This window comes from Prorops nasuta, unplaced genomic scaffold (assembly GCF_024137725.1).
Source record: "Prorops nasuta isolate Cenicafe-Biocafe unplaced genomic scaffold, Cenicafe_Pnas_1.2 PNAS00027, whole genome shotgun sequence".
Lineage (NCBI taxonomy): Eukaryota > Metazoa > Arthropoda > Insecta > Hymenoptera > Bethylidae > Prorops > Prorops nasuta.
The window spans coordinates 2237926-2264869 of record NW_027116824.1 but is presented as its reverse complement, the minus strand read 5'-3'; the positions used below and the strand labels follow the sequence as shown (position 1 = coordinate 2264869).

Genomic DNA, 26944 nt, shown 5'->3' with positions numbered 1-26944 from the left:
AATTTTGATCTGAAACAGAAAGCCAAAAAAATATTTCATTTTCATACATGTATTTTCTATTTGAATCAAGAAAAATCCGAAGAAATTGTGAAATTTGACATTTTTTCCGAATTTGAAGCAAAAAGTGCTTTTTACGAGAAAAAAAATCTCTTCAATGTGCTGAAAAAGTCTTTTAGAAATTTATTTCCAAAAACCTTTTTGGTTCATATAGAAGAGTAGATAAAACTGAAGCTAAAAAACTTCGGATCGTTACGATAGCTTATTTTTTTTTTTGCAAACACGCCCGCCCGTTTAGAAAAAGTGGAAAAACGAAAACTCGAGAAAAAGCGCTTTGAAGTTTATGAACTGGAAAAATGTTAATTTTCGACTACTTACGGCAATAATTCGCTAATCAGCTATTCCTGCGCCATACAATAGATCTTCAGCTTCCTCATGGAACTCATTTTGTTGAAGTTGTTCAAGTCTACGGGCCGTACGAGCATCCTTACTGGAAAGAGACGAACGTCGTCTTTCTCGTTCAATCCGTTGTATATCGACGTTATCCGCAAACATTTTACATTGCTGGCCAATTTTCAAATTGAGTAATTGCATGGTATGCAGAACTGCTGAATATCCTACATTGAACATTCCTGCAGCCATATACGCAGCAATTTCTACGATTTTTTGACCAGAATTGAGATGTTTCAGAGTTATGCGCTTATATATACCGATGACACATACTAAGGTTCAAAAGACGCTTCTATGAAAGCAAAATATTATTTCGAACAGCTGCTGAACCTTTTCAGGTATATAGTTTCGAGTTTAGAGACGAGGGGAGGAGCGCGCGCGTTTCAGTCTGACCGAGCACTAGGGCACTTGCTCGATGCCTCGCTGCGTTTAGTGCTGTATCTTCGGATATATGTTCTTATACATATAAGGAATAGATTTAAGCAATAAAAAAAAATCGATTTTTTGAACGTTCTAAAGCAGGATACCCCCTTAAAGAATTTCTGAAAATCACCTTTTTTCAGGCAGTAACAATGAGGTCATCCTTAATATAATAGTTATAAACTGAGAGGATTTCTGTCAGTTACATCCACGTTACGATTACAGCAAATTACGAAAGGCATATGTGTGAAATCAGATTACGGACGCTCAGACTCACAGCAACTATGAGACTGAAGGACTTACATTAATAGACATAGCTGGATATGCGAGTATTTGCAATCTAGTATTATACACACACACGCATAGATGGTTACGAATAAATCTGTATTTTCAGTCTAGGAATGGCCATACTACGCACTTTTTTTTTTTTTTTTGAAAATATGTATTTACACTGTAAACTTTAACCTCGATTCCATATCTTATATACATTATTCCGTTCAACGTTCACTTATGCATCCATGTTTTGTATTAACTATAATAACAGTGATATTATTTTGCTCCGAAATAAATTAAGTAAAAGGCTTAAACAAAATAATGATCGGATATTAATAAATTTATTGTCCCATGTGTATATAAAAAGTGTGAATTAACAACAATATCAATAAAAAATATTCTTCTATTTACAGTATATCTTACGATTATATTTATAATTTTTCTGTAAGTTCTGGCACAGCTTTGAACAAATCAGCCACCAATCCATAATCTGCAACTTGAAATATAGGCGCATCTGGATCTTTATTTATAGCAACAATTGTTTTCGAATCTTTCATTCCAGCAAGATGCTGGATTGCTCCAGAAATTCCGACAGCTATGTATAGATCCTGAACATAATAAGGGACAATTAGTATTTGTAAATTAATACATGTGCTTGTGTGTGTGTGAAAAGCTTATGGAAAGTATACAGACCGGAGCAACAATCTTTCCAGTTTGGCCTACTTGCAAATCATTTGGCACATAACCTGCATCAACCGCAGCTCGAGAAGCACCTACTGCAGCATTAAGCTTGTCAGCAAGAGCGTACAACAATTTAAAATTGTCACCGGATTTAAGTCCTCTTCCGCCAGACACTACAACTTTGGCTGATGTTAACTCTGGCCTATCAGACTTGCTTAATTCTTGGCTGATAAATTCAACCAACTTGGACTTATAATCTCCAGCTGGAGCGGCCTCTACTTTGGCATCTCCACCCTCAGCAGCAGTTGGCTCAAAGGACGTTCCCCTTACACTTACTACTTTCACTGGATCCTTTGCTTTTAACGTTTCAACTGCATTACCAGCATAAATTGTCCGTGTAAATGTATCTGTTGACTTTATTTTGATAATATCACTTATAGGCGATACGTCTAATTTAGCTGCAACCTAAAAGAAATAACGTCTTATTATAATGTCTTTGCTTCATGTTACCTTGTTTTAATAATAAGTTGTAATTAATCAATTTCTACTAACTCTTGGCAATAACGCCTTGCCAAAAGCGCTAGCACCAGCTAAAATGTGAGAAAACTTGTGCTCCTTTTGAGCAGCTAAAATAAGAGGTGTTAAGCTTTCTGGAGTAAAACCTTTAAAGGCTTCATCTTCTGCCACTAAAATTTTTGATACACCTGCTGCTTTTTTTACAGTATCCGTAACCGGACTACAGCTGGTTCCTGCGACCAAAACTGTTACATCTCCACCAATTTGTTTGGCTGCTGTTATTGCATTGTAAGTGATCGGTAACAATTTCTCATTATTGTGTTCCGCAATTACTAAAGTTGATTCTAGTCTTCTTGCTGAACAAAACTGCAAATTAAAATGCTCTAATTAGACACTGTTTTATAGATTGATAATTAAGTGCATAATTAGTTATCGAACAAAAATTACACTGGACGGCAGTGATGAGATTCTTAACTGCTTTCGCTTGCTCGCTCAGTTGCATTACCCGTCAATTTCAGTCGAGTAAAAAAATACGGTGATGGAGCGCAGGTAGAACTAGATCCATGCCTTTATCTTTCAATCGATTAAAAGTCGGTAATGACAGGACCAAGCGAGCAAACGTAAAACATAAGTCTATTAACATGCATTGTTTTGAATTAAGTAGGTTATACATATGTAATAATCTAAAAATTTATAATATGGTAGTATAAAATATAATTGAAGTTTCTATACTAATTTACACATTAAAAATAATTATTAGCATCTTCTAAATTCAATAAAATTATACGAAACTCATGTTAAATTAATACATTTTCTGTTTGAATCAAGGGCTAATGTATAGTCAGTACTGACAATATTGATTTTTCAATTTTTATATTTCCTAAAACTGGTGAAATCTTCTAGAGGTGTTTCCCGAAAGCATATGTACTTCAAGTGAAAGTTAACGAATTGTAGTGGTTAACGGGATCCCTCACGCCTACTTTACCAACTGTTCAAGTCAATAAACAATTAGTTTAATAAAATTCAAATGCGAAGCAAATTGAACAATCGGGCGTTTGTTGGACAATGTGCCAGTCCTAACGAGTCAAACGAACTTAAAAACACTCAAATTAGTTGAGAAATAACGCTGTACAATTGTGCCGCGTTCTTGAAGAGAGGTTACTTTTGGTTATTTCCACTTCAAGAACGCGGGACAGTGGTACAGCGTTATTCTTTATCCGATTTGAGTTTTGATAAACTCGATTGACTCGTTAGAATTGGCACCTTGTCATAAAGAAGCCTGTTTTTTCAATTTGCTTCGCATTTGAATTTTATTAAACGAATTGTTTATTGACTTGTACTGTCGGTAAAGCACGCGTGAGGGATCCCGTTAATGGTTTGCAGCTCAGGTAGGTTGACCCTCGGACAGCTGCTCTCTAACTGTAAATTATTTACTGATACCTGGCGAACCTAAGGAGAGGACGAAATAAACTACGGAACCGCATTACTTGTCTGAAAATATTTTAATGAAATCGTAACAACAATTTTGTTGATTCATTTATGAAGTCTTGAGTCAACAAAATATCTGAACTGTATTTGTCGGTAAAGCAAATCACTACATTTATTCCGCCCGTAGTTCAGCAAGCTGGATTTCCTTTGATAATAAAATATTTTTGTCTCAGTGTAAGTTTTGATCGAAATTATTTTGTTAATATTGGCAACACTTAAAAGTAGATATACTTACATTATTGTGCAATTTCGAAAATGTCCTTAAACGTGAAGTAAACATTGTTAGTTTTCTCAACAATTTATTCTAAACAGACTGTATATAAAATTAATTTTTACTGATATGTACAGTGAAGTATAATCGATTTCGATTATAAAAATCCAAGATTTCTCGGATTAAGACTTCCTATAGGTCTCTTTTCTGTCGCTGCACTAGATAAATTAGAGTGATATGATAAACTCTTGTCTCTTTCACCAGTTCAATGGTATAACAATAAAAAACAGGTCCCTTTTCTATGATACACTTTGACGCTAGATTCCCGAAACACACGCACTTAAAATAATTTGCTTCTACTTCCTTTGACTGATCGTCCACTTCTTCTTCCCTGTATTAACCCGGAGCATTTACGGAGTATACTGTTGGAGGGGATAGCGATGTGTAACACAGCGCTTGCAGTGTTGGAATTATGAGTTATTCAACGTTCAAAGTACAAACATTTATATAATATGTTATGCATAAAAAATTAGATTTAAGTAATCGGATATGATTTTTGAATTTAATATTTTTTTTTATTTCTGCGTTTATTTTGTTAGGGCTTTTACAATATTAATCGTATATTTACCTACAGAGTAGCAAACGCATAAGAAAGGAAATAAAAGATTGTAGATAGATGAAGCATAGCCTGAAGTAACATATGATAGTGACGGAAAGATATCTGATTTGACTTCAAAAACAAATTTTTGACTTGCATAGTACATACAGCATCTTCCGGAGCGGACGTATATGATGATGTGGTACCATCGGTATCATTTCTGTTAGAGAGGTACCGTAGGGTGTCCCGAGATGGCTTAAGAGATTTCAACTCAGTCGGGACGTCTACTGATAAACCAACTTGAAATTCTAGTGGAAGATGAAAATAAAAAGTTTTTCTACTTTGACAGCTGAAGCTAAGGAAACTGTGATAGAATTTTGAGAGTGCGTTTGGCTCAAAATTTATGTCGGTAATTTCTTCTGCTACTACATTAAAGAAAGACAGAGATAAATTCGATAAAACAGTTGGTAACGTTATCCATGGTTGGTAAGAAGGTAACAAAAATTGTATATAGTCATAATTAGGTAATAAGAAATCACTGAAAACATCTTCAACCAATTTCATCACTGTAATATTAACTATATTCAAATTCAGTATTGGATAATTTTATAAAATCTAATTGCACTGTCAACAGCTCCTTTTCAATTGAACTAAAAATATTATTAATATTTGAGCATGCAGCAAGAATGATCGAGACGTCCACAAATGTTGAAAAACAAATTCATGGTAGAAAGATATAGGAAGACGTAAAGGGAGTAAGAATCGATGAATGGATGAAGACTGAATTTTAATGATTTTACATGGAGAATTATCTTAGGTTCAAAAAAACTTGAAGGGTTGTGGGGTGTGAATGTCAGTGTTACTTGATCCAGTTATACTCGGGGGGATTTTGTGAATGGTCAAGGGGTTTACTATCGTCACGTACGTGCATAGTGGAATTGTAAAAGATAGGGGGGAGGCTGGTGGAGTAGAATGGCAAGGATGATGGCCTTTGTGTCAGTAGCCGAAGAACAAAAAAGCTCGACTCGCGCGCTTTCACCGAGACGCTAAAATATTCATTGTCTGAAAATGGGCATTTGTTAGAGTTTATATAGGCGCTATGGTCGAGAGTGTCGAGGACTTGAATATACCCGAGCCGAGCCGGAACCAGCCGAGTTGAGTCGAGTCGAGGCTCCCAGCTATTCCATTATATCCCAAGCCACGATTGTGATGGACTGAGGTCTGGTGTTCCCAGCATCAGCGAGAAATTCAATATCTTCTTACGATGTCTGAAAATATTACCTTGGTTATCAAAAAATCCTGAGATTTTTAAACAGCAATGCATTTTTTTTTAATTTTCTCTCATTTCCTCCTTCTATTCCTCGTTTGGTTCCATGAAAAGAGTCACGGTGAAAATTAAAGATAGACCAAAGTTACGAATGTCCGAAGGAAAATGGAAGATGATTGATAATCGAGCGTGGATGAAAATGAGGATAGATTGACGATTAATGGACGAGTGCTGACAAAATTATTGCTGCATTGGATTGATGGTAAAGGGGTACTATATATAATACACTTTGATATCTTTGGGGTTATCGTGGCATAAAATTTTGCGGAAGTATAGGACGGTTGGTAAACTATAAATATGATAGAATGGGTGTGTAAACAGCAAGATAGACGTGCTTGCGCATGCAGATTCGTAGGTGCTACGTGCAACGTGTGCATCCCTTGTGCTAACGGGTTAAGGGTATAGTTAGTATATATAGTACAATACAATATATATGTATATGTATATGTATACTATAGTCATGTAGGGCCTCCTGTAGGGCATAGGGTGTAACGAACGCTTGACTCTCTTCATCTGAATTAGTCTGCACGAGGGTGAAAGTGGCAAGGCAAGGCCCTTCCCAAGGGTCCCTCTCTCCTTCGAAGAGATCCTCACTTTATTCATGCATACGATCCATATTCTTCAAAAGAATGCTCAACCCGCGCCATACTGAAAAATTAATTATCGTAGAGTGAAAAATACAGGAGAGATTTCTCGTAGTTAAGTTGAAATTCCATAAATATGCCTGGATTAGTCTTGGTGCAGGGGTAAGGGGTGGAAGAGGGGACGGGAGAAGAGTAGGGGCTGTTTTCTTTATTCATGCATAAAATCCATATTCTTCGAAGAAAACAACGTACTTCCAGAAGCTTCGTCGTGGTTCGCCAACAAAACAATCCTTTTCGTCCTAGTCGAGAATCTTGCACTCTTTTCACTCTCACCCCTTTCATCCCTTTTCATCCGTCCTCTCCTGCCTACTGCCAGGCCCCAGGCAGTTTGCTCGAGACCTAGATATATCTGGTAACCACCTCTACCTCACACCCCCTCTCACTTGCACTCCCTTGGATTTTCCTAAATATTCACGCCTACTCCACTTATTATTCATACGAATAAAATCTATTTTATGCGCCGACTACGTGCGGTACGCGAAAAACTTGAGAAACACTAGCGTAGCGATTATTCCTACCACTCTTTCATGGATCGGGGGTATCTCGCTTTATTTTTAGGGTATTCCCCGACCTACCCCATCAAGCAGCACGATCATCGATTCATGTAATTTCGTTTATCTCGATCGGTCCAATTAAAAAATACTCAAGCGCGTTTTAAGTACAAGGTGATCCTTCAGTGTCTAACGAGCGTTATCAGTTTAACGATTTTATTACGGAAAAACTTTCTCGGCGTTATTGTAAGAAATGGCGTTAATGATGAGAGGGACTCTGCAGAGAATTTTATATTAATTTCAATTGCACCTATACAAGGCTTTTTTATCTATATATACGTACATGTGCATAATATTTATAGAGGATAATGGTTTTTTATACACAATTCTTATTCCTAATCTTCTGATTCGTTCAATTTCTCATTGATTTCTCGCAATCGTCTGTTACTATTATACCAACTAATTTAGATCGACGCTGTCCCCGATACAATAAAGCTGTGTGATACACTACCAGCGAAAGCTACTGTTTAATTGCATGGATACGAGTTAATAAAAGCTTCGGAAACTTATTTCTTTTATTTAGCACAGGATCGCTTTAAATTATCTACGGTATAGGATTATGTTGAAAAAATTCTTTCAACAAATTTTTGTTTACCCAGACCCTTTTTAAGCAGGATTGCGAATAAAATTTTCTGTCAATAAATAGTTAATATGGAAACACTGGAACAAGCTTTTAATGCAATTTTAATCAATAATGGGTGATGTTTCGGTTTTATGAGCATTATAAAGGCTAAAAGCTCTTACATTTTATAAATAAATTTAGCAGCCAGTAAATATGGGGTCATTATTATAATAGGTAGTCCTTTATATCTTCCAAATCAACTGACCAAATTGTAAAACTGAAAATTTCAGGAAACTTTCGTGCAAGCCCTCACTATTTTCGGGAAATTTGAGAGGAGAAATTTCGAGAGAAGCATTTACAGATGTATGTATAGTACATCCAGTTAAAATGTATATAGGCTGTGTTCTGTGGCGAATGGTTGGTGGAAACGGAGAATTGATTTATGATTCAAAGGATTACTCTTATACAGCGGAATACGCTGTTCTCTAATCACATCTGACCCACGTTATATAGCAAATTGATAAATTGCGGCGTGGAATGTACGAGTATGAGCGATTAAATTTTTTATTTTGAGCGTCAACTATTTTGTCCAACGCCAAGAACTATCATACGCTTTTATCGTACGATTTATGAAATCGATTAATCGTAGCATTAAATCATACCACAATAATTAGTCGTTTCTTCTATAGGAAATTAATGGGTAAGTAAAAAATCTAAAAATCATAGAATTATGAAAAAGAGAATGATAGTATTACTGTTTTTCATTTACATAAAAATTGACTATATTACGAACTCACTGTGTAAAGACTGCTCTTTTCAAAAAGGTGAGACTTTACAAGAAACATAATAGCATTTAGAATTCAAAAACTGGAATTTTAAGTACGAATCTGTAAAATAGAAAATCTTCGCACGAGAGACACGTCTAAACAAGTGGCTGGCAATGATATAAAAAAATAGGAGCAGAGAAATTTCTACAAGGGAGAAAAGGAATGTTAAGACGATTGATTTGTACGATTTTTGGTTGTTGAGGAATTCTCGAGGCGCCATGGGGATATCGCGCGTGAATTTCGAGTGATTCCTCCATCGAGCAGGTATAACGTTGAATTGATTTTCGATTCAAAGAAAAGTTCTTCTTTTCTGCGGTTCACCGTGAACCTGTCGCCGGAAGGCTTCTTGGTATGGGGGTTACTGAAGATATAAGAGGAAGGATTGGTAGAGAGAGGTATGGCGGGAGGGAGGACAAGGAGTTGCAGAGTGAGAAAGGGATGAGGATGGGAGGGGGTGGAGAGTGACTAGAATAGAGTGGAAAGGGGAAGAGATTGATAAGAGGGGAGACAAAATGGAAGTAGCATCAGACTGGCAAGAAGGGATACGCTTCACGGTAGTAAAAGGAGAGGGATAGTGGGTGGGGTGCAGGTATACCGCTGAGAAATTGATTAAAAGGCTTCCGATTAAAAAATAGAATTTCCTTCTAATCGCAGGATAAAAAATATCTTCTAGTATACTGTATTAAATTATTCCCATTTGTTGATAATTTAATAATTATTACTAACTTCGAACTCCTCTCTTAAAAAGAACTCAGGTAAGGTTTGGTCATGGAATGAGATAGACTAGACCAAATATTGAAGCAAGAGTATTGAAGAGAAGATATATGCAAAGTGACATTGACTGGTAAAAAAGACACTGACAAGGCATGACAAGAAAATAAGGGAAGGTAAATTGTTTTATCAATGTAGTATATAGCTAATGCTATTGCAGTCGATTGGATCTGCCTATCTCGAGTGAATTTAATAAAAAACGATAGTTGAGAATAAAGTGTTGTCGCAAAAAATGACTTCATTTATAATATGAGGGTGTAAGAGCAGTGGAAGGACGAAGGCAAAGTAATATAAGGAATTATGAGTGCAGGGAAAAGGAATTGTTTTGTGGCAAACATGTAGAAGGATGCCTGGTGGTATTTGGGGGATAGTATAGAGGGTTGACTAGAGAGAAATCACGCAGCATGGAGCGTCTCTATTCAGAATCACGCCGCACGGCTCGTAAATGGAATAATCAGTGACACGAGGGTACATGGAATACGCTGTTGTCCCATTCTACCCCCTTCAACCCCTTACTACCGCCCTACCCAACAACGCCCCCTCCCATTCTCCGTCTTTTGCCTCTGGACCTATTCTCCACCCCCCCACCTATACCTCTCACTATGTATTCGTCACCCACCCCCCTCCCTCTTTCACCCCAATGTGGAAACCACCACCCCTCGCTTCTTGCGGTGATGAATAATCACCGGCTCTGAGCCGAGGAAATTCTAAGTTGTAAGGTTAACGAGTGAAAACGCTGGTCCGAGAGAAGCCTTGCGAAACACCGACGAAATACCAGCTTTTCCACGTTTCCCATTTACCTCCGCACCAAGAATTTCCTGTTTTGATGGAAAAATTCATCTTCTTGGGTCTTCGAGGTAAAACTAATGAAATAAAATTATACTTACCACAAGAAATTGTAATATTTGATTTTTCTTTAAGGTCGAGGGTTTGTGGGAGTGGTGCGGTTGCACAGTAAAATTCCGTGGTACTAATCGTCGGTAAATATGGTGACAGGGGAGGACGAAATGGCAGCTTAGAGCCCTAGACAAATGCGAGAGAAGGCTTGATGGTGAAATAGTGAGGGGATAGACCCACACTTTCAGACGTAAATTGCAAATGTTCCGGGAAACCGGATAATCGGGTAATCAGCTAGACTGTTCTGCCTCCGTTTGCCATTTCCAATATCGCTCTCTTCTATGAGGACCGTTTGATCATCCCGGAATGAATTACTGTCATCCTAAAAAGGATACGTATTTACGTTCGATACTCCCCCCTCCACTCATCCCCGTATAAACCGAAAGACAATAATTCTGTACAACAAACGTTCAAAGTTGAGTTTATCAGAAAGAGAAATATTTTGATCGAAGCATCGACTTAAACTGGCAATTATACTAATATCTCTTACAAATGGAGTTAATATAATTTGTTCGAGATGAAAAATATTTTTACGGGGGCAGCTAAGGGGTAATCCGGTCAGATTTTAGTTAGGTGGTCTCCTTGTTTTCTGAAGGGATCTTTTTGTTGATTGTTTGTTGGCCAAGCTGGTAGGAATCGATGGAACTCTACAGTTGTTCTCAGTCGGTAATGCAGTCAGGATTGAAGCTTTCCAAATGCAATGGAAACTCTCGAGTATTTCTACGGTTAGCCCCTGGCTTACTCTCTTTGTGAGAACAACTGTTCCGCTCTCTAATAGGAGTGAACTGGCTGCAATTAATTATAATTGCAGCCCTGGGCCAGAATTGTTCGTGTACCGCGCGCGAGAGAAGTCCTGTGTGTCAGGTAGCGCGATTGTTCGCGTTCGAGTGACGAAATAACACGCTCCACTCCCCTTCGGCCACTTTGCAACGTTTCTCAACTCACTTCAAGCTATTCTCGCGTTTCTCTGTTGTTCAATAATAATAATAATATTACCGGAAACGCTGTTCATTAAGTCCATACGATACCGACTCGGTCGGTAATCTTCAGATTTCCGACCTCCCCTGAATTCTTCGCGAAAGCTTTACATAGCATGCTACGTTTGATTTATTACCCCATAAAATATCACCACTATTTAATTCAAGCTAAACGCTGTGGGATAACGTCTTATGTTTCTAAAACTCCATAAAAGAAACGATCTTCGTTTTAATTGGAGATAATACTGCTTGACAATTGGTTATTTGTGAAGAAAATATAGATATTGACAGGTGGTGAAAAAAGAAGTCTTGCAGTAGAAATGGGAAAACGTTTTTAATCCGGAGTATTTTATAAATGTGAGAGCGACGAATCCCTTGGCGGATATTTGGCGTGGTTGTTTGAAATTGCTACCGAATAGCGCTATATACATCTGGGTCCCGGAAATTACGCGGGTGCCGTCCCGAAATGTATGCATGCCCTCGAATTATTAGCATACTAAGTAACAGTAATAATAACACACCTTCAACGCCATGAATTACCCTACATATGTAGGTATGTATACACTGCAAAATACACAAGGATATTCTAAAATATAGAAACTGTAATAAATCAAGTTTATTTTTTTCACCAATTTCAGTATGAGCTGCTACAGATTTCCTCTTCACCTTTTTCATTTGATTTCATCCAATTTATTTTTCACTCTCATTTTTCAACGACTTTCATCTCTTTCTTCTCCCGGTTGCGTTCTTCTTTAATAGGTTTGGATTCCAAACGAAATTACTTTATGTGGGTTTACAACAAATATTGACCTGTTGGCTTTTTAATTTCCAATGCGCTAGGTCTTATCGGCTAACTCGATCGGTAAATACGATTTGCATGGATGACAGTTTACAAAGTGGTCGACCGATATCTACGACGCTTTATCAATATCTCTCCTTGCATTTAATTTTTTTATCCAATTATTTTCGTTTATATTCTCTAATTTACGAGGGTGAATTTTTTTATGAACGTACAAAAATTTTGAAAGATTGCGCGTTGGCTTGTTTTGGTAGGAAAAAACAAATGATTTATATGATTAATTAAAGGGAAAGATGTTCGTTAATCCTTTCGCAGTGTAGAGCGGACATATACACTCTCGGAGAAAGTTTCTGCCACCTGTATGTGATGCATGGCTACGGCTGTGCATCGAAACTTAACAATTTAACCCTTATATCGATTTCGAATCCGACATGATATTAAATTGTCCGATCCAGAGTGTAGCGAACATTAATAAAATTAGAAAAATAAATTAACTTTTTTTCAAACTTCGTTTCACTTTTTTATTTTTAAAAGTATCCTTAAACAATTTTTAATTGTATTCGTGCATGCTTTTTTTTATTTTTTGGCATAACTGCTATAGATAAAAGTAATAATAAAATTTTATATTTACTTGTGATACCTAACCCAGGAAATATGATTCATAACATAACTTACACTAAATTCTATAAACAATTCAATAGCTTGTGTAATTGTTCATAAAGTTGCTGATTCCGAAGTATACATTTGAATTCGTTGAGATCTTGAAAAAACAATTTTAACACACTAATGATACTATTTTTTTTCTGATGCTAAAGTGTGCAGAAGGTTTTACACTCACACAATGTGGAGAAAGGCAAATTTGATAATTGATCATTCGTGTAACGTTGGTGGATTAAACGTTTATTAACAGGGAATAATAATGATACCTCCACTTTTGTCCCACGCTTCGACATTGTAAATTTCATCCAGCAATAATGAACTTGTCAGCAATTATTTTCAGAGAAAGCTGGGAGCCTCCGGTAAAGCGGAGTTTCGCCCCGACATAAATTCGTTTATCATCGATAAACAGCGAACAGCGCAATCAAAACTTCGACAGGGCTGAAGTTTATCTGGAATTGCTGAGCCCACTGCGCCAGACTGTTCAGAAATGGTTGTTGAATGAAGTTGGTATCAGTCGAGCTTGTCGCAACACAAAACTCTGTTAAAATGTCCCTAAAAACTATCTCCTTGTTTCACCCCATTCAATAAAAATACAGCTGAAAATCATAGTCATGTCGAACCTGTACGTTTTTTTTTCCTTTATTAAACTGATCTTAATGTACTGTTGAAGAAACTAAACCTTTAGGTAGGAACAAACCTATTATTACAAAATAATTGTATATTTATTCTAAGCTTAACCATGGACCTTACCATTTTAGTATACGTTATTATTCAATAACACAAACCGCAGAGACCGCACATCACAAACCAAAATAGGAAATCTCTTCCGATGCTAAATCATCGTTGATTGGATATTCGTGTATTCCAGCTGTATCTTCAATGGGTATTTGCTTAATTGTGTAAAATGGAGTGTATTTGCTGTTACACGTTGGTTATGGAACTCCTAGAGATAAAGGAAATTGACAATAAGAAGAGTTGGATAGCAGAGGACTGAAAAGCAGAAAAGTTTTAAGAGTAGAGGAGGTGGGGGTGGTTGAGGAAGTTAGAAATATCTTTTCAAAAGGGTCTGTAGGGTAATGATGAAGAGAAAAATTAGGTAATACTGCGGCGAGCCGGTTTCGTTGTCAAACAGGAAAGCGAGCATTTTTGAAGTACCTTATATTATTAAGGTTTAGAGGTAAATGGGCATACAAATGCGACCATTGGCCCTTCGAATTATAATCGACCACTTTCATGGTTCTTTGAACCGTCTTTATAAAAATGCTCGTGGCTATAACGAATAATTGTAAACAAATATTTCTCGATCCTCTGCTATTTTCTTTTACAATTTGCATACTTCAAACACCAGTGCAGTCTTATTTATATTTTTGCTATCACGTCACGTGTTTATGCAATCCTGTTTACTTTTGGAAATACCAGCATGGTAGAATAATTTTAAAATACATTCACCCTTTTCCATTCTCTTCCCCCTTAACCCCGTTTACTATCCTGTTCAGTTCGTTAATATTTTTACACTATAGAATAGCCACGTTAATTAGTGCAGGAGAAAAAATTGTTCATTAACCTCGTGTTGCTTTTGCCACTGCTTTTTGCGGAAGCTTTTGCAAGCGAAAGAGAAAAATCAGACTCCACTGAATATATGAGCTCGTTGCTTATTTCCTTGGTATGTATTTGTACAAATTTATTATTTAAAAATTTTATTAGGTTAATTACTCTTATTGTTCCTTATCAGATACTGTTAATTAATATTTTAAGCAAATAATTAAAATTTGATTCTGCCTACAGTGTTATAATGACATCAATTAAATTTGCATCGTATGTTTCATTATTGAAATCGAATTGAAAAATGATTCTGGTCACGTATACTGTAAAAGGAAAGCCTTTTCTTTTTTTAACGATTGTCTGATTTTATAGTGGAAGCTGTAAGAAAAGCACGATGGATCGTATAAGTAAAAAGGGAAAACGAGGCATGGAGACGATAAAAAGTTCTAGAAACGAATTAAGACTGGCAGTAAAGGACGTTAAAGTGGAACACACGTGAAAATCACCTCTGCGTTGGCTCGGAGTCACCCCTTTACTCGTATCAGCCTCCGCACCCTCACCTTTTCGCTTTCCCTCGCGTCAGCCAAGCCAAGGATATTAAGGGGTTAACGGGTGCACTGAACTTATTACTACTGAATCAAAAGCTCGATAGTTCAAAAAAGCCCAGCCACTCTGTATAAATAACTTTGATATTTTAATTTTCTATTAATTATATATCTCTCTTGTCTTGCAGTAAATTCAATAACATCATATTTATTATTTATTCATTCCAGAATTTTAAACCTTAATTTTCTATAATTTTACTATCGATAAATTATTTATTTATGAAAAAGCTCGGTTTTGATGAAATTTGTTAGAAGAAAAAAATCGTTGAAGAGGTAGAGCCTTTTAGCTCTACAATAGGAAAGTTCAGCGAGCCTTTAACATCTGGCAAGCACGCGCGAAATTTCACCCCCCCCCCCCCCCTACCAACTTTCGAAACTCAGGAACCTCTTTACAGCCCCATTTTACCCATACCGACACCTCGCTCCTACGACCCCATGCAAGAGGGTTGAGGGGGCATGAAACTACTCCCTGCGATAATTACCGGACTGGCCACCACACATTGTACCCACTGATGACCAAAACTCATCAAATAATTATGTGTTCAACGCAGTAGCTCATCCCTGGCCAATCTCGATTTGCTTGAATAATAGATACAATCACTTAACACCTTATAATTATTCAGTAAACTTTTCATATTCATTTCACATATTTTCTTTCTCCATATTACCACAACATAATCTGCTATTTTTTAAGTGGTTATATAATTTCGAGGTGCTTTTTAATAGGATGATATTATAATATTTTATAAAACAATTACTAAATATAAAAGACAATATTGATCCAAAATGACTAATTAATGTGGTGGAATAATTAAACGATGAATTAATTTACGTTACATAAAAAAGACATAAACTTAATCATTCAGCAAACAAATAAATAATTAATAAATTTGATTTTAAAGAATACAATTTTTGATGCTCTCTAATACAGTTAATTATTTTCGCGAAAAATAATTATAAAGATAATTAAAGTACTATATAGGAAATACTATAGCTGTAATATAGTACAGTAGGTAGAGTGTTGGGATAAATTTGAGAATAGAGAAAAAAATCAGAGGGAGATGAGAGAAATTGGCAGATTTTCAGGTAATTATCGGCAGGTTCGCTTTTCGCTTTACCTCTTGACATCCTTTTCCGGGCGACATTTGAAAGGGGTGTTTTTTGGGGAGGGGGTTGGAATTTCGCGCGTGCTCCGCTGTTTCGAAGCTCGGGGCTGGATGCTGGGGGTGGCTGGACCGCCGGAGCGCGTGAGGTGTCAGTTGTGCGCGCGTTCTCCAGCCTGAAGGTGGCAACTTACCCTTACAAAGTGCAACCCCTGACTACCCCCGTGAACGCGTGTTTTCAGTTTTTATCCCTCCATCGCCTTCATCCAGGACCGGTCGTTGTGCTTCAAATTTCCCGGGCTTAATTCTGCTGGTAACACAGGAATTTCAGCTAATATCAAATTCGAGGTTGCTCAAGGTTTTTCCATTCTGCCTACTTCGCTACGCTGAATTCTCGGCAAACACGTGACAACGACTGGTAGAGCCTGATATCGCACTCGGCATGGCCGGAAGCTACAATGTACGTTATTCCGGTCCCATATTTTTCATCTTTTCGTATATGTGTACATATGTATATCTCTTCAGCATCCACTCCTCGTTGGTTTTATTTTTCGTAAAGGACGCAAAGTTTTTTGGCGTCGCACTATACTAACTCAAATATTTCTACAAATATTTCATTAGTGTGGATTGAAGACTTTTACTGGCGAGAGCGGGGACGGCGACAGCCGTCCCCTTGATGAATGCCCAGAGTTTATTGACGTCTTAAAGCAAAAGTTCAACTATTACAGAATTTAATTCATGGAATATTGTACTTTCTAATATACATTGTCAGATTTGGTATCGTCCTTTTGAATACTTTTTTAAACTTTAAAATATGATAGATATTCGAATTTATAAATGCAAATACGAATCATGCAATAAAAATTAATTTCGTGCTAATGCTTAAAATTGTAAAATAATGAACAAATTAACTCATTTTATGTAGTAGCTTTACTATACGACATAAGATTAACCAGTAGTATTTTATTTAATTATACTTAGTGGTTTCATTTTCGTTTAAAGTTACAAACAGTAATCATTATTTTGCTTTAAATCAACTGAAATGTTAATGAAATTACAAACTGTTGAGTGTTTACTAGTGTTTCTAGTGCTAATTAAGTGTTGTAGAAGACGCAATTTCTTCCTAAAAATAAAATGAAATAATACAATTCTTCTCAATGAATACTGCGAGATTTCCATGAATTTTAAACGATAATGAGTGGATCTAAAACTAGTAAAATTTCAATCTTATTAAATATATATATATATATATATATATATAAACTATTTTCAATAATTCATTTTTAATCCTCCGTGAGTAATAAAACCAAAAGAGGAACTTGAAATGCGGATTGCTTTCCGAAACATTTGGAGGATATTAAATTTGGATTTTATCTTGATTTCTATCTTTTGGGGGAGATTTTGCCAAGTTTCAGGTGAAGTGAATGCGACTAAGAGTTTAAAACTTTCTAGTCAAGTATGATTGTGAGATTTAAAGATTCTGGCAGATTTAGTGAAACTGGTGCTTGCAAAAGAGTCTTTTGACTTTATCTTCATACGTCACTTTTACCATAGTCTAGTTGGGTAGCTGGATAACTGGATGAAACATTCTCGTCAGGATGGTTGGGAAGCATGCAATCTGCTCGAAATGCCACTTGCTAGTCCATGCATTTTATTAAAAGCTCAACTGTCCACGTGAGCCAGATTTTTCCACAATTTCTTCTTCCTCTTCCCTTCTCTTCTTTTCCTGCCTTTCATTACCTAACTCGCAATTATCTTTTGTTCACATACGATATCACGATAAGTCTCATTTTCATCAGAAGAAAGAAATTAATTTAAAATTCAACCCTAACCTCGATACATTTCTATCATTTTATATTAAATTTTTACTCAATTTGATAATATGGTAAACCAATTAATCACACAAATAAACTATTAAAGGTTAAATTTATATTTCTATTGTTAAGAAAATATTGCAATCATTTGAGATAGCTTTCCTCCTCGATTTAAGTGAAATTGCACTATTTTCCTACTTACTACTGGGTGTCTAAAATAATTCATAGCTTTCTCAAGTATCCAGACTCATTAACATTCCTCGGTGTATTTCAATCGAGTTAATCGCGAGCATTTAATCTAAATTTAGCATGGGTACTTCTAGAATTTCTGGTGAAAAAGAGAAGAGTTTACCAGGTTGACTTCTGAAATACCTGTGACTGGCAGGGTCTTAAAAAAACTGTGACTCATGAAAAACTTGGGCTCAGGTTAGATGAAGATCAGCTATTCTATTAAAAATCTTCCAGGGCAGGCTATCTAGAAAAATGTCGTCCGCTAGATGATCGCCAGTTTCGATTAAAGTAGGACACTGCGCCTTGTAAAATATTCGCTTCAGGCTTCACCACTTCGCCAAGATTTCATTAATACACTATCTACTAAAAGGTAAATGTACCAGGACTAGTAAACTTACCTTGTGCATATAATAAAGATTTACTCATACATTTTTGTATATATTTTTAAATAATATTAAATTATATAGTACCCCACACCCAAATAAATATTAGTTTATCCTAATTTAAAAAGAATATTAGATAATATTACTACACACATTGTTTATCATTTGTTTTGGAAATTTTAAACGAATTAAATTATTAAGCAATATTATTATTATTATTATACGCTATTTATTCAATATTAAGAATCATCATCAAAATACGATATTGTTTTAAAATAATAAAGCGTTGCTTTCAGATTTTATCGATTTTGCATGGACACAGATATTTATGCATATGCTTACTACGTTTTCATTAGTTAATCCCATTTAACAAAGTTTTTGTTAGTATGCTTCAAATTATAAGCAATATGTTAGGGAATATTGTTCGAATATGAATTTAATAATAAAAACCTTGTATCGATGAAACATTATTGTTTTGGAAAAATAAGTTTTACAGGATATTCTTCGCTTTACCTTGCCAGGATATTACCCGTAGCAACTCAGAATTTATTGATCCTGCACGATATTTCTAGCCAGTGTTATCGGCTTGTCTTTCACGATCTCTTTGCAGTTTCACGACGTAATCACGTTCCGGAAAATGGATTTCCTGTTTCCCCGACAGACCTGCTTAATGTTTAAGCAAGTAAATAAACAGACATTTTCATATCCTTGTGGCTTTATAGTCTAAAAGGATCGATCGTAAAGATGAGACGTCATTCTGCAAAACTCTTATTCCATTATTTCAACTTGCTGCTTCATTGTTCATCTATTCAGCTGTTTGTTTTGGTTGGCCAATCCCACAGGCTCAGCCGCCTTCCCTATCAGACCCATTCATATCTCGTAATTGCAATATTAAGTTTATTCACTTCCTGGACATTATACATTTGAAAAGCTCCGTCGTAGATAAGGATGATAAGTTTATTATTTCTCAGTCAACTCCTGTTCACTTTTATATAATTCCCTTCGCCGACTAATTTGGAATAAAAAAATGTGGTAGGATTTGAATCATTCTTTCTGCTGTACTAATCACTCAACGGTAGAACATTTATTTCTTTTCTTTCCTATTGTTAAACGGAATCCAACATTCCTTTTAATTAACTTCGATTAATTAGCTCCATAATTAAGTTCCTCATTCGATCAATAACCTGTACGTATACGAGAGTTTTTGATTTTATTTTAAAAAATAACTTTTTAATTAAAATGTAATGCGTTCGTTGTATTTATTTTTTAGAGTTATCAACAAAACTAATTTTTTCTGGTGATATCAGGACTAAGAAAAGTTTTTGTATGAAAATAGTGGGAGGGGGGGGGGGGCAGAGGGTGGTATACTCTTTATTACTGTCAGGATCAGGTGTCACGGGCCTCTTTTTTCTTGCGTCGATGATGAAGATAGCTGTTCGACGACCTTCATTGTTCCTACTAGCTTTTCCCCTATCACGATTTACGGTGCCGATATTATTTATGACTGGTTCTCAAGCTTTAACCCTCTGCCTCATCCATTTTCCACCCCCCGTACTGGATTTAGAGGAAAATACGAATGTACTCTATAAATTATATATTGCACAATTTTTAGAATCGATTTTTACGAACAAATGAAAATTTTCTAGTAGAGAATTGAAAATTAAACCCTTAGGGAATAAAGCGAAACAACGTAAAATGAAATTATTGTTCGAAAAAGATAAAATCTTTCGTATCTTTGGGTTTCGAAAACAGGGGGAAAAAGCTGGAAAACCTGGAAGTGACAATAATTAATCATCCAACTAGCCAGTTACTGGAGCCTGATGAATTATCGCCCACTGAATACCCCTTCTACCCTAGCCCCCAACTACCATACATTTCTTTCCCAGAAAAATCCTTCCGTTACCTTGAATAAAATTTAAGAGGCTGGAATTGAAAGTGGCAGAAATTTATATTTCTTCTTAATGAATTCGTATGACTCTATTTCTAGATTAATTCGTTTCAATTTCCCTGCACCAAATTCCAGTTTATTTGATCATTGAAAATTATTTACAAAAACAATTGAAAAAAATGGTTGAAAAAGGCCTATCTAATTTTAATAAGTTGATACGAATATTTAGAGATAAATTATTTATATTTAAAAAATGTAAGGGTGAGAGGGGGAGAGTTTACTTTTTGGTTACCACTTAACTCATAAGAAGCCTACCAAGCTGTTCTTTGTATATTCCCCTTTACCTCTTGTTTTAACCTCGTACAATTTCATATCCGCTTCAACTTACTCGCGCAAAAGACACTTTAATTTCATACCCATAATCTCTCTGTAAACAAAAATTTTTTAATACCAGCTCGGTTGGCTTCTACAGAGCAACTAACAAACCAACTGAGAGCTCTTTCCGGTTTAAACATTTCCAAGCCAAAATCGTTTAGAATCAGATTATTCAAACAAAATATTGTTATTGTATTTAGTTTATTTAATAACGTTTTGTAATAAAAAAATGCTGAGCATACAGTAAACAATAATAACGATGCGTTTTAACTTCACTCAAAGTTGGCAAATATTTTATAGAATATATTTGCAGTATATCGTAGAAAAATGTCAATATGACTATACAATTTTCCCTAGTTTCCTCTCATATTTAATGGCTTATTTTATAAATGAAATTTAATTATTCTGATTAATTATCACAAAGTACTTAACCTGTAATTATGGTAATTAGATATAAAAACTTTCGTTAAAGTTAGTGAAATTATTTAATTTGTATCAGGGTTTTGACTCTTACTAAAAATAATTTCATGTTTTTGGTGTAGCAGTAAGTTTACAAGTATTATTGCAGGAGTAAAAGTTGTGAGACTAGAGTGGTTTGATTGGATTTAATACAGGCCTTTTATATGAATAAATCATTGAACTATTTGCTATTTAATTATTTTCCTTTGCGTTGGAAGTCCACAGTCTGGAAGAAGGTAGAATTTGCGGGCTACGAGAAATTGGCATGGCAGAATAATACGGAATTAAGCTAGACAATTAACTGCAGGTGCGCCTTAATTACCCGACAGCTAGAGTGTTGCGCCAATATTTTCTTACTCCTCAGCAGCTAGATCGCTTTTCGGTCATTAACTATTTAAGAGCCGTTGAACGCATAGCAAATCGAAAAATCTCATTTCTGATACTGCTAATTCCATGCAAATACTAATCTCTTATAGTATATAAGTATGTAAACTAAAAATTGTCGCAACTTTTATAGAGAAAAAATCAACTAGATTTAACTGTTGATATAATTCGCAGTTTTACCACTTAAAGATAAACTTTCTAATATTTTGATAACACTTCAATTAAAGCTAGCTAGTCTATGCTGTTTCAACGATGCAGGGCAAGGGTCGATTATAGATATTGTATTCCGAAATTGAGAGTTATCAAGATTATTACGACAGAGTATATTACTAATAAATATCATTAATAAAGTCTAGTGGTTAATCGCATTATCGATTAAATTTATAATTAATTGCATTGGCTTATTACATGGCTCTGAGGAAAAGTTCTTTTAGGCGAAAGTAATTTTTAAATAAAATTAATAGAGCCTGTAAGTTAAATTAATGTAGCCCATGTAATCCAAGAGACGAAAAAGGCTAAGTTACAAAGGGTTTAAGGGGTTGGTAAGAATTCCTCTCTTAGAGCTCTGTTTAAGAAGTTTTATGAGTTTTCGGAATCCGAGGTATGCTGAAAGGTTAATCAATTTTGCATTGCTGGGTTTCTTCGGCTTTTTTCTCCAGTCTTCAGCGTTTCTCCGTTGAAAAAATTAATTTCGTTAGCTTTATCGCATTTATCTACCATTAGCTTGAATGATTAGGCTCCGTAAATTAAATAAAGTTAAACGATATAGGAAATTCGTAGCTGAATATGTTTTTTAAATAGCACAGAATTTTTTCTGAATTTTACATAACATTTTTAAAGTATTCTTGGACAGAGGTTCAACAATAAAAATGTTTATGACATACACTAATTACGAGAAAGGTCCATGGGTATGTGAAAACTACGAGTATGAAAAAATTCTAGCTGCTTGCTAATATTTGGTTTCTTCCATCTGATGTAATATAGCACAAACACACGAGAGCAATTCTGCAAAAAGTTTGAGGAAAATAGTACTATTTACAGAGAAGAAGAGGAAACTGAGTAGAGTGGTGCGTGTATAAAAGTGAACAAGTGCCGTTTTGTTAAGTTTCGAGGAAAGTGTCTTGTCTTGATCCATTCAAACAACTTTTTCCTTCCTACCACCCCTTACAGTCCCTCCCCCATTCCAGCTATCTTCATCCTTTCTGCAAGTCCACTCAATGTTGTACATCGAATTTTCTACGAGTGTGCGTTGAAAAGTTTTCCGCGTCGCACAGACTGGACACTGTTCACTTTCCGCTTAGCCCACTTGAAATTTGCATCTCTTACCCCACCCCCTTATCTCACGGGAGTATTTTTCAGCCCGTGGAGAACGGGCCAGAGTTTATCTCAGCAAGTTGTGCCATTTCCCAGTTCTTGACAGTGCATGGCATTCCTTAGTCTGGAAAGTTGGCATCTTGAAGGCATAAGTGAGAAATGTGCTCACCTCAGCCCCCTTCAAACATTTCCTTTTCTAACTGAAATCGCCTGAAATGCCCTTATATGACTTAGCAATAGCTCCTCCTAAAACAAGAATGAGGCATTTCCTTCCGATTTGACTCACTTGCCTCTCTTACAACATTATTCTATCGATACACTTTATGATATTATCCCCTCGTTTTTTATCCTCGGCCCCCATGTATTTCGATCAGTTCGTATTCACGAATGTTACGATTTTCATTTAATACAAATTTTATAATCACACAGGTTTTTTATACCTTAAAGATCGATCCGGAAATATCTACCAGCAGGAAGAGATTGTGATGCAATTCTGCCTTATCTCAAGGACTGAGACATGACTTTGCATTCCAAGGTGCCCGGAGCACTCCCTACCAACTCTTTCTCCCTGAAGGGTGCAGAATTAACAAAGTTATTCAAAAAGATACGACGAAACTTTCGTAACGGCCGGGTAGAGTTTTGTAATTTGTGTTATTGTCAAAATGCTGTGGAGAAAAGTTGCCTGCGGATACCGCTCTGTGACAGGACGAGTTAAATATTCAGATCCTCATACCCTCTACGATATACCTTAACTGCAAACTTTCGAACTTGGCCACGATTTTATTCTCCGCAATTTGACACGTAATCTTGTCGTTTTCTTATTTTACCAGATCGTCGATAGATTGACCAATATCTTCATCAAATATGTCATTTAATTTGCTAAACTTTATTTCACTCTCAAGCTAATAAGATTGGTCGATCTATTCTTTGAGTATTACTACTTACTTCACATTTTCGCAGCTATTGCGTAGCGGCGATTGAAAAGAAGAAAATTTGAGCGTATCTGTATGTTGGTTAAATAAACATCTTCAAATGGTGAACATTTGTATCTGGAATTTGCAGAATGTTAGCTATACAGCGACGAGAACTGTACAAGACAGCATAATAAACTCGGAATATCGTACGGTATGTTCGAAGTTACGTAGCAGAATAATTTCGTGCCATACTCGACGTCTATTGTAACCCTACATCTAACCTTGCCTACGCGTAAGATGCTTCAGAACAGAAAGCAATTATATCTTGTTTAATTAAATTTTATATTTATGTAAGAAATCTTTCGCTACTCTTTTAATAGGGCATATAATTTAATATATTCACTCATCGATAAAATTGATCCATCAAATATTGGAGGGTGCGTCAAATTCATCTGCTTACTTCACCATTAATCGTGTATAAAAAAATCATTTATTTGGAAGAGAAACAAATTATAAGCTTATTGTGAGCGAGAAGCCATAACTGAGTCTGGAAACATTCGATTACGATGAAACGAAACGATAGGGATGGCCATAAATCCATTATTATCAGCAATCGAACGCATGCTAAAGCTGGAATTGGAAAGAAAAGAGAACGTTACGTAATGGAGAACGATTTTGCAGAAGCTGTTACGCGTAACGGTATGCTGGTAGTTGTTGGAAAGGAGTTAATCTCGTAATATAGCATATCGCGACATAATAAAATTGGAGTTCCACTAAGCGTGTGTTAAATACCATCCTCAAAATGTATACTTCCTACAATTTTCACCCAGCATTTTTATTGAATTTTTCTCGAAGACTATATACATAGATCAATCGTTTCATTTCAGAAGAATTCTGTAATAGACTCTTTTTAATTCCATTAACACCCGGTGGATTTATTGATTTTAAAAAAGGAGTACAGCCTTAAAATTCTACTGAATCATTAAGCGAATATTGCAGCATCCTTGAATACCAGGAGTCGATCGATATCAACTCTGTTATAACCCGAATCGGGCGTTGAACAGTCTGACCCGCAAAGCTGCTATGGATTTAGAGCTCCAACGTGTCCCAGGTGTATCTATGTAAACGCGGAGCTCTGCTTATAGAGATCGAGAAAGGGAGTGGGAGGGGGTGATAAAGGAAAGAACAATAGCAGAACCAAATGCAGTAGCTCAAATTTTCATTTGGCCTAGTTGAAGCAGAAAAACCTGAACAAAATAATCTCGATAAAAATAAAGCTACGAAATTGAAGAGATTAAACTAATTCAGCGTATAAATTATCACCTTCTTGATTTTATCTTTTAATAAGTAGTTTTTGTTATATTTATCTCGACCTGTCACTCTGAAAAGATTGTTAAAAATTTAGCTCTAATACGGTTTTAATGAAACTGCTTTATCGATTATTAGCGGCTACGAGTGATATTAATGTGTTTATGAAAAGCAACATAGGGTTAAGAATTTGAAAGTTTTTAGAAAGTCTGTTGGTAAAGTAGAGCAGTTTGGCAAAACGTGGGGAGCGATTAATGGAGGCTTAGCTAGAAGATTGGCGGTGGAAGCTAGCTCGGTAGTGCAATGTAACGCGCGCTGCATGCAGCATAATGCGGCATAATAAAGCGGGTTGGAGTTCGTTGATGAGGGGGTGGCAGTGTCGGGAGGAGGGGAAGGGTAGGGTCGGCGATATTGCTAGAGGCACGCAGCTGCATGGCATCCCCTCTCCCTAGGATCCCCCTAAACTGCACGTTTTCCTCGCACACCCCCTCATTATCCGAACACAATGAACGTTCTCGTCCGGTATTGGCATTTGCGCGAATTCCAATAGAATTTAATTGGAGAAGATTGAGCCGCTATACCGTACTACCAACGTACGCTCACATCGATCGAGCAAAAAACGACTGGCTTCGTCGGTATTGAATTTTGTCTGTGTGCGGCACACAATTAAATCGCTGATTCGCAGGTGTGGTTTAATTCCAGCGTGATGGCATTAGACTGTGAGAGAAAGAGAGAAGGGAAATAGTCTTAAGGGTCTGCAGAATTGCAAGGTCTATACTTTAATGAGATCTGATAGTATGGTATTACTAACAAATCTATATTTCAATCTATATTTGATAAGTATTAGCTCTAATGTGGATATTAAGGGGATGTCGAAACTGCTCAGTCGGTAATTTATGTTAATCCCCCATTGCTCCTAAGCTTGAAAGCTTATGTACATTAATTGGGGTCGCGTGTGAATGTCGAATCTGTCTTCTCCAATAATAATTCATGGATAACGATTTTACCTATTGAGCATTGCTACGAGATCGTCTTAAACCTAAATGTTGTCATTAGTTTTTCATCGCTTTTTTTACTATTGATGTTATTTGTTGGTCCGAGATAATTGTATGCAATACGCTTTACAAGGATTTTTTTACCATTAGCGTTAATTATACCAGTCAAGCATCGAAAGGTACGATTCAATTTACTTTTAATTTACGTGTCCGGCTTAGTGCAAATAAAGGTTCGATTAAATGACAGCATATGCTCGCCTCTTGTTTATTCCGTGGAAAGCATACTGGAGCTTTAATGGATGTTGCGTGTGCTTGCGGTAAAAGCGCCTCTTTTAAAATGTAATTCCGAGGCGTGACGCTCCTAACCAGCATGGCCGAATCAATATTTCCATTCAGACGTATATATTCCAGACCATAATTCACTTTAATATGAACGGATTCCAATTTCTAAGAGAAATGAGCTTGAAATCGTAAGAGAACCAAAGTTGGTTGTGGCTGGCGTGGCGAAAGTTAAAGGAAAACTCGCACAAATGACATTTACCATTTTTCCTCTTTTTATTATTCTTAAATTAATAAATAATTTTGTTATTCTTGCTGCTGTGTATATACTTTGGCTTAAATAAAATTCTTATTTAGCTGCGAATCTATTTTAGGATTTTGCATCAAAAATATTTTTTCGTTGGCTAAAAGCTAAAACAAATTGACAAAGTAGATTTCAGCGTTACAATATTGGTCCATTAGATGATATTGGAGCACTTACATGTTTTGGGATGAAAAGAAGAAAAAATATTTAAGTCATATCTGTAATGATAAAAACACTCGTGACATGGAGTAGTCTCGGTATAATTTCGAATTATTGCTTTTCAGTAGGATAGACGTGTGTAAATTAATATCGTACATGCGTGAAAAGCGGATGTCCGCCGCAGGCTTTATTTGACTAGCAGAATCAATCTGTGATTCCAGATAATGGATTTTCATGA

The 26944-nt window shown here is 36.0% G+C and overlaps 2 protein-coding genes across 7 annotated transcripts in view; one reads left to right on the top strand and one right to left on the bottom strand.

The window, feature by feature from the left end:
- Window positions 1-1459: 1459 nt before the first annotated feature.
- On the bottom strand, window positions 1460-4445 carry wal (electron transfer flavoprotein subunit alpha wal). Its single transcript, XM_066741939.1, has 4 exons — window positions 4061-4445; window positions 2374-2703; window positions 1834-2286; window positions 1460-1748 (listed from the first exon to the last, which is right to left on the bottom strand). The coding sequence occupies exons 1-4, from the start codon at window positions 4103-4105 to the stop codon at window positions 1572-1574; spliced, it is 1005 nt and encodes a 334-aa protein (XP_066598036.1). The 5' UTR covers window positions 4106-4445; the 3' UTR covers window positions 1460-1571.
- An 11631-nt stretch (window positions 4446-16076) lies between these two features.
- Window positions 16077-26944, top strand: part of LOC136782500 (cell adhesion molecule Dscam2-like) — a 116491-nt gene continuing 105623 nt past the window's right edge. For all 6 annotated transcript variants that reach the window (XM_066741961.1, XM_066741958.1, XM_066741960.1 and 3 more), the window contains exon 1: window positions 16077-16359. The gene's annotated coding sequence lies outside the window, so the exon portion shown is untranslated. The remainder of the gene's footprint in view (window positions 16360-26944) is intronic.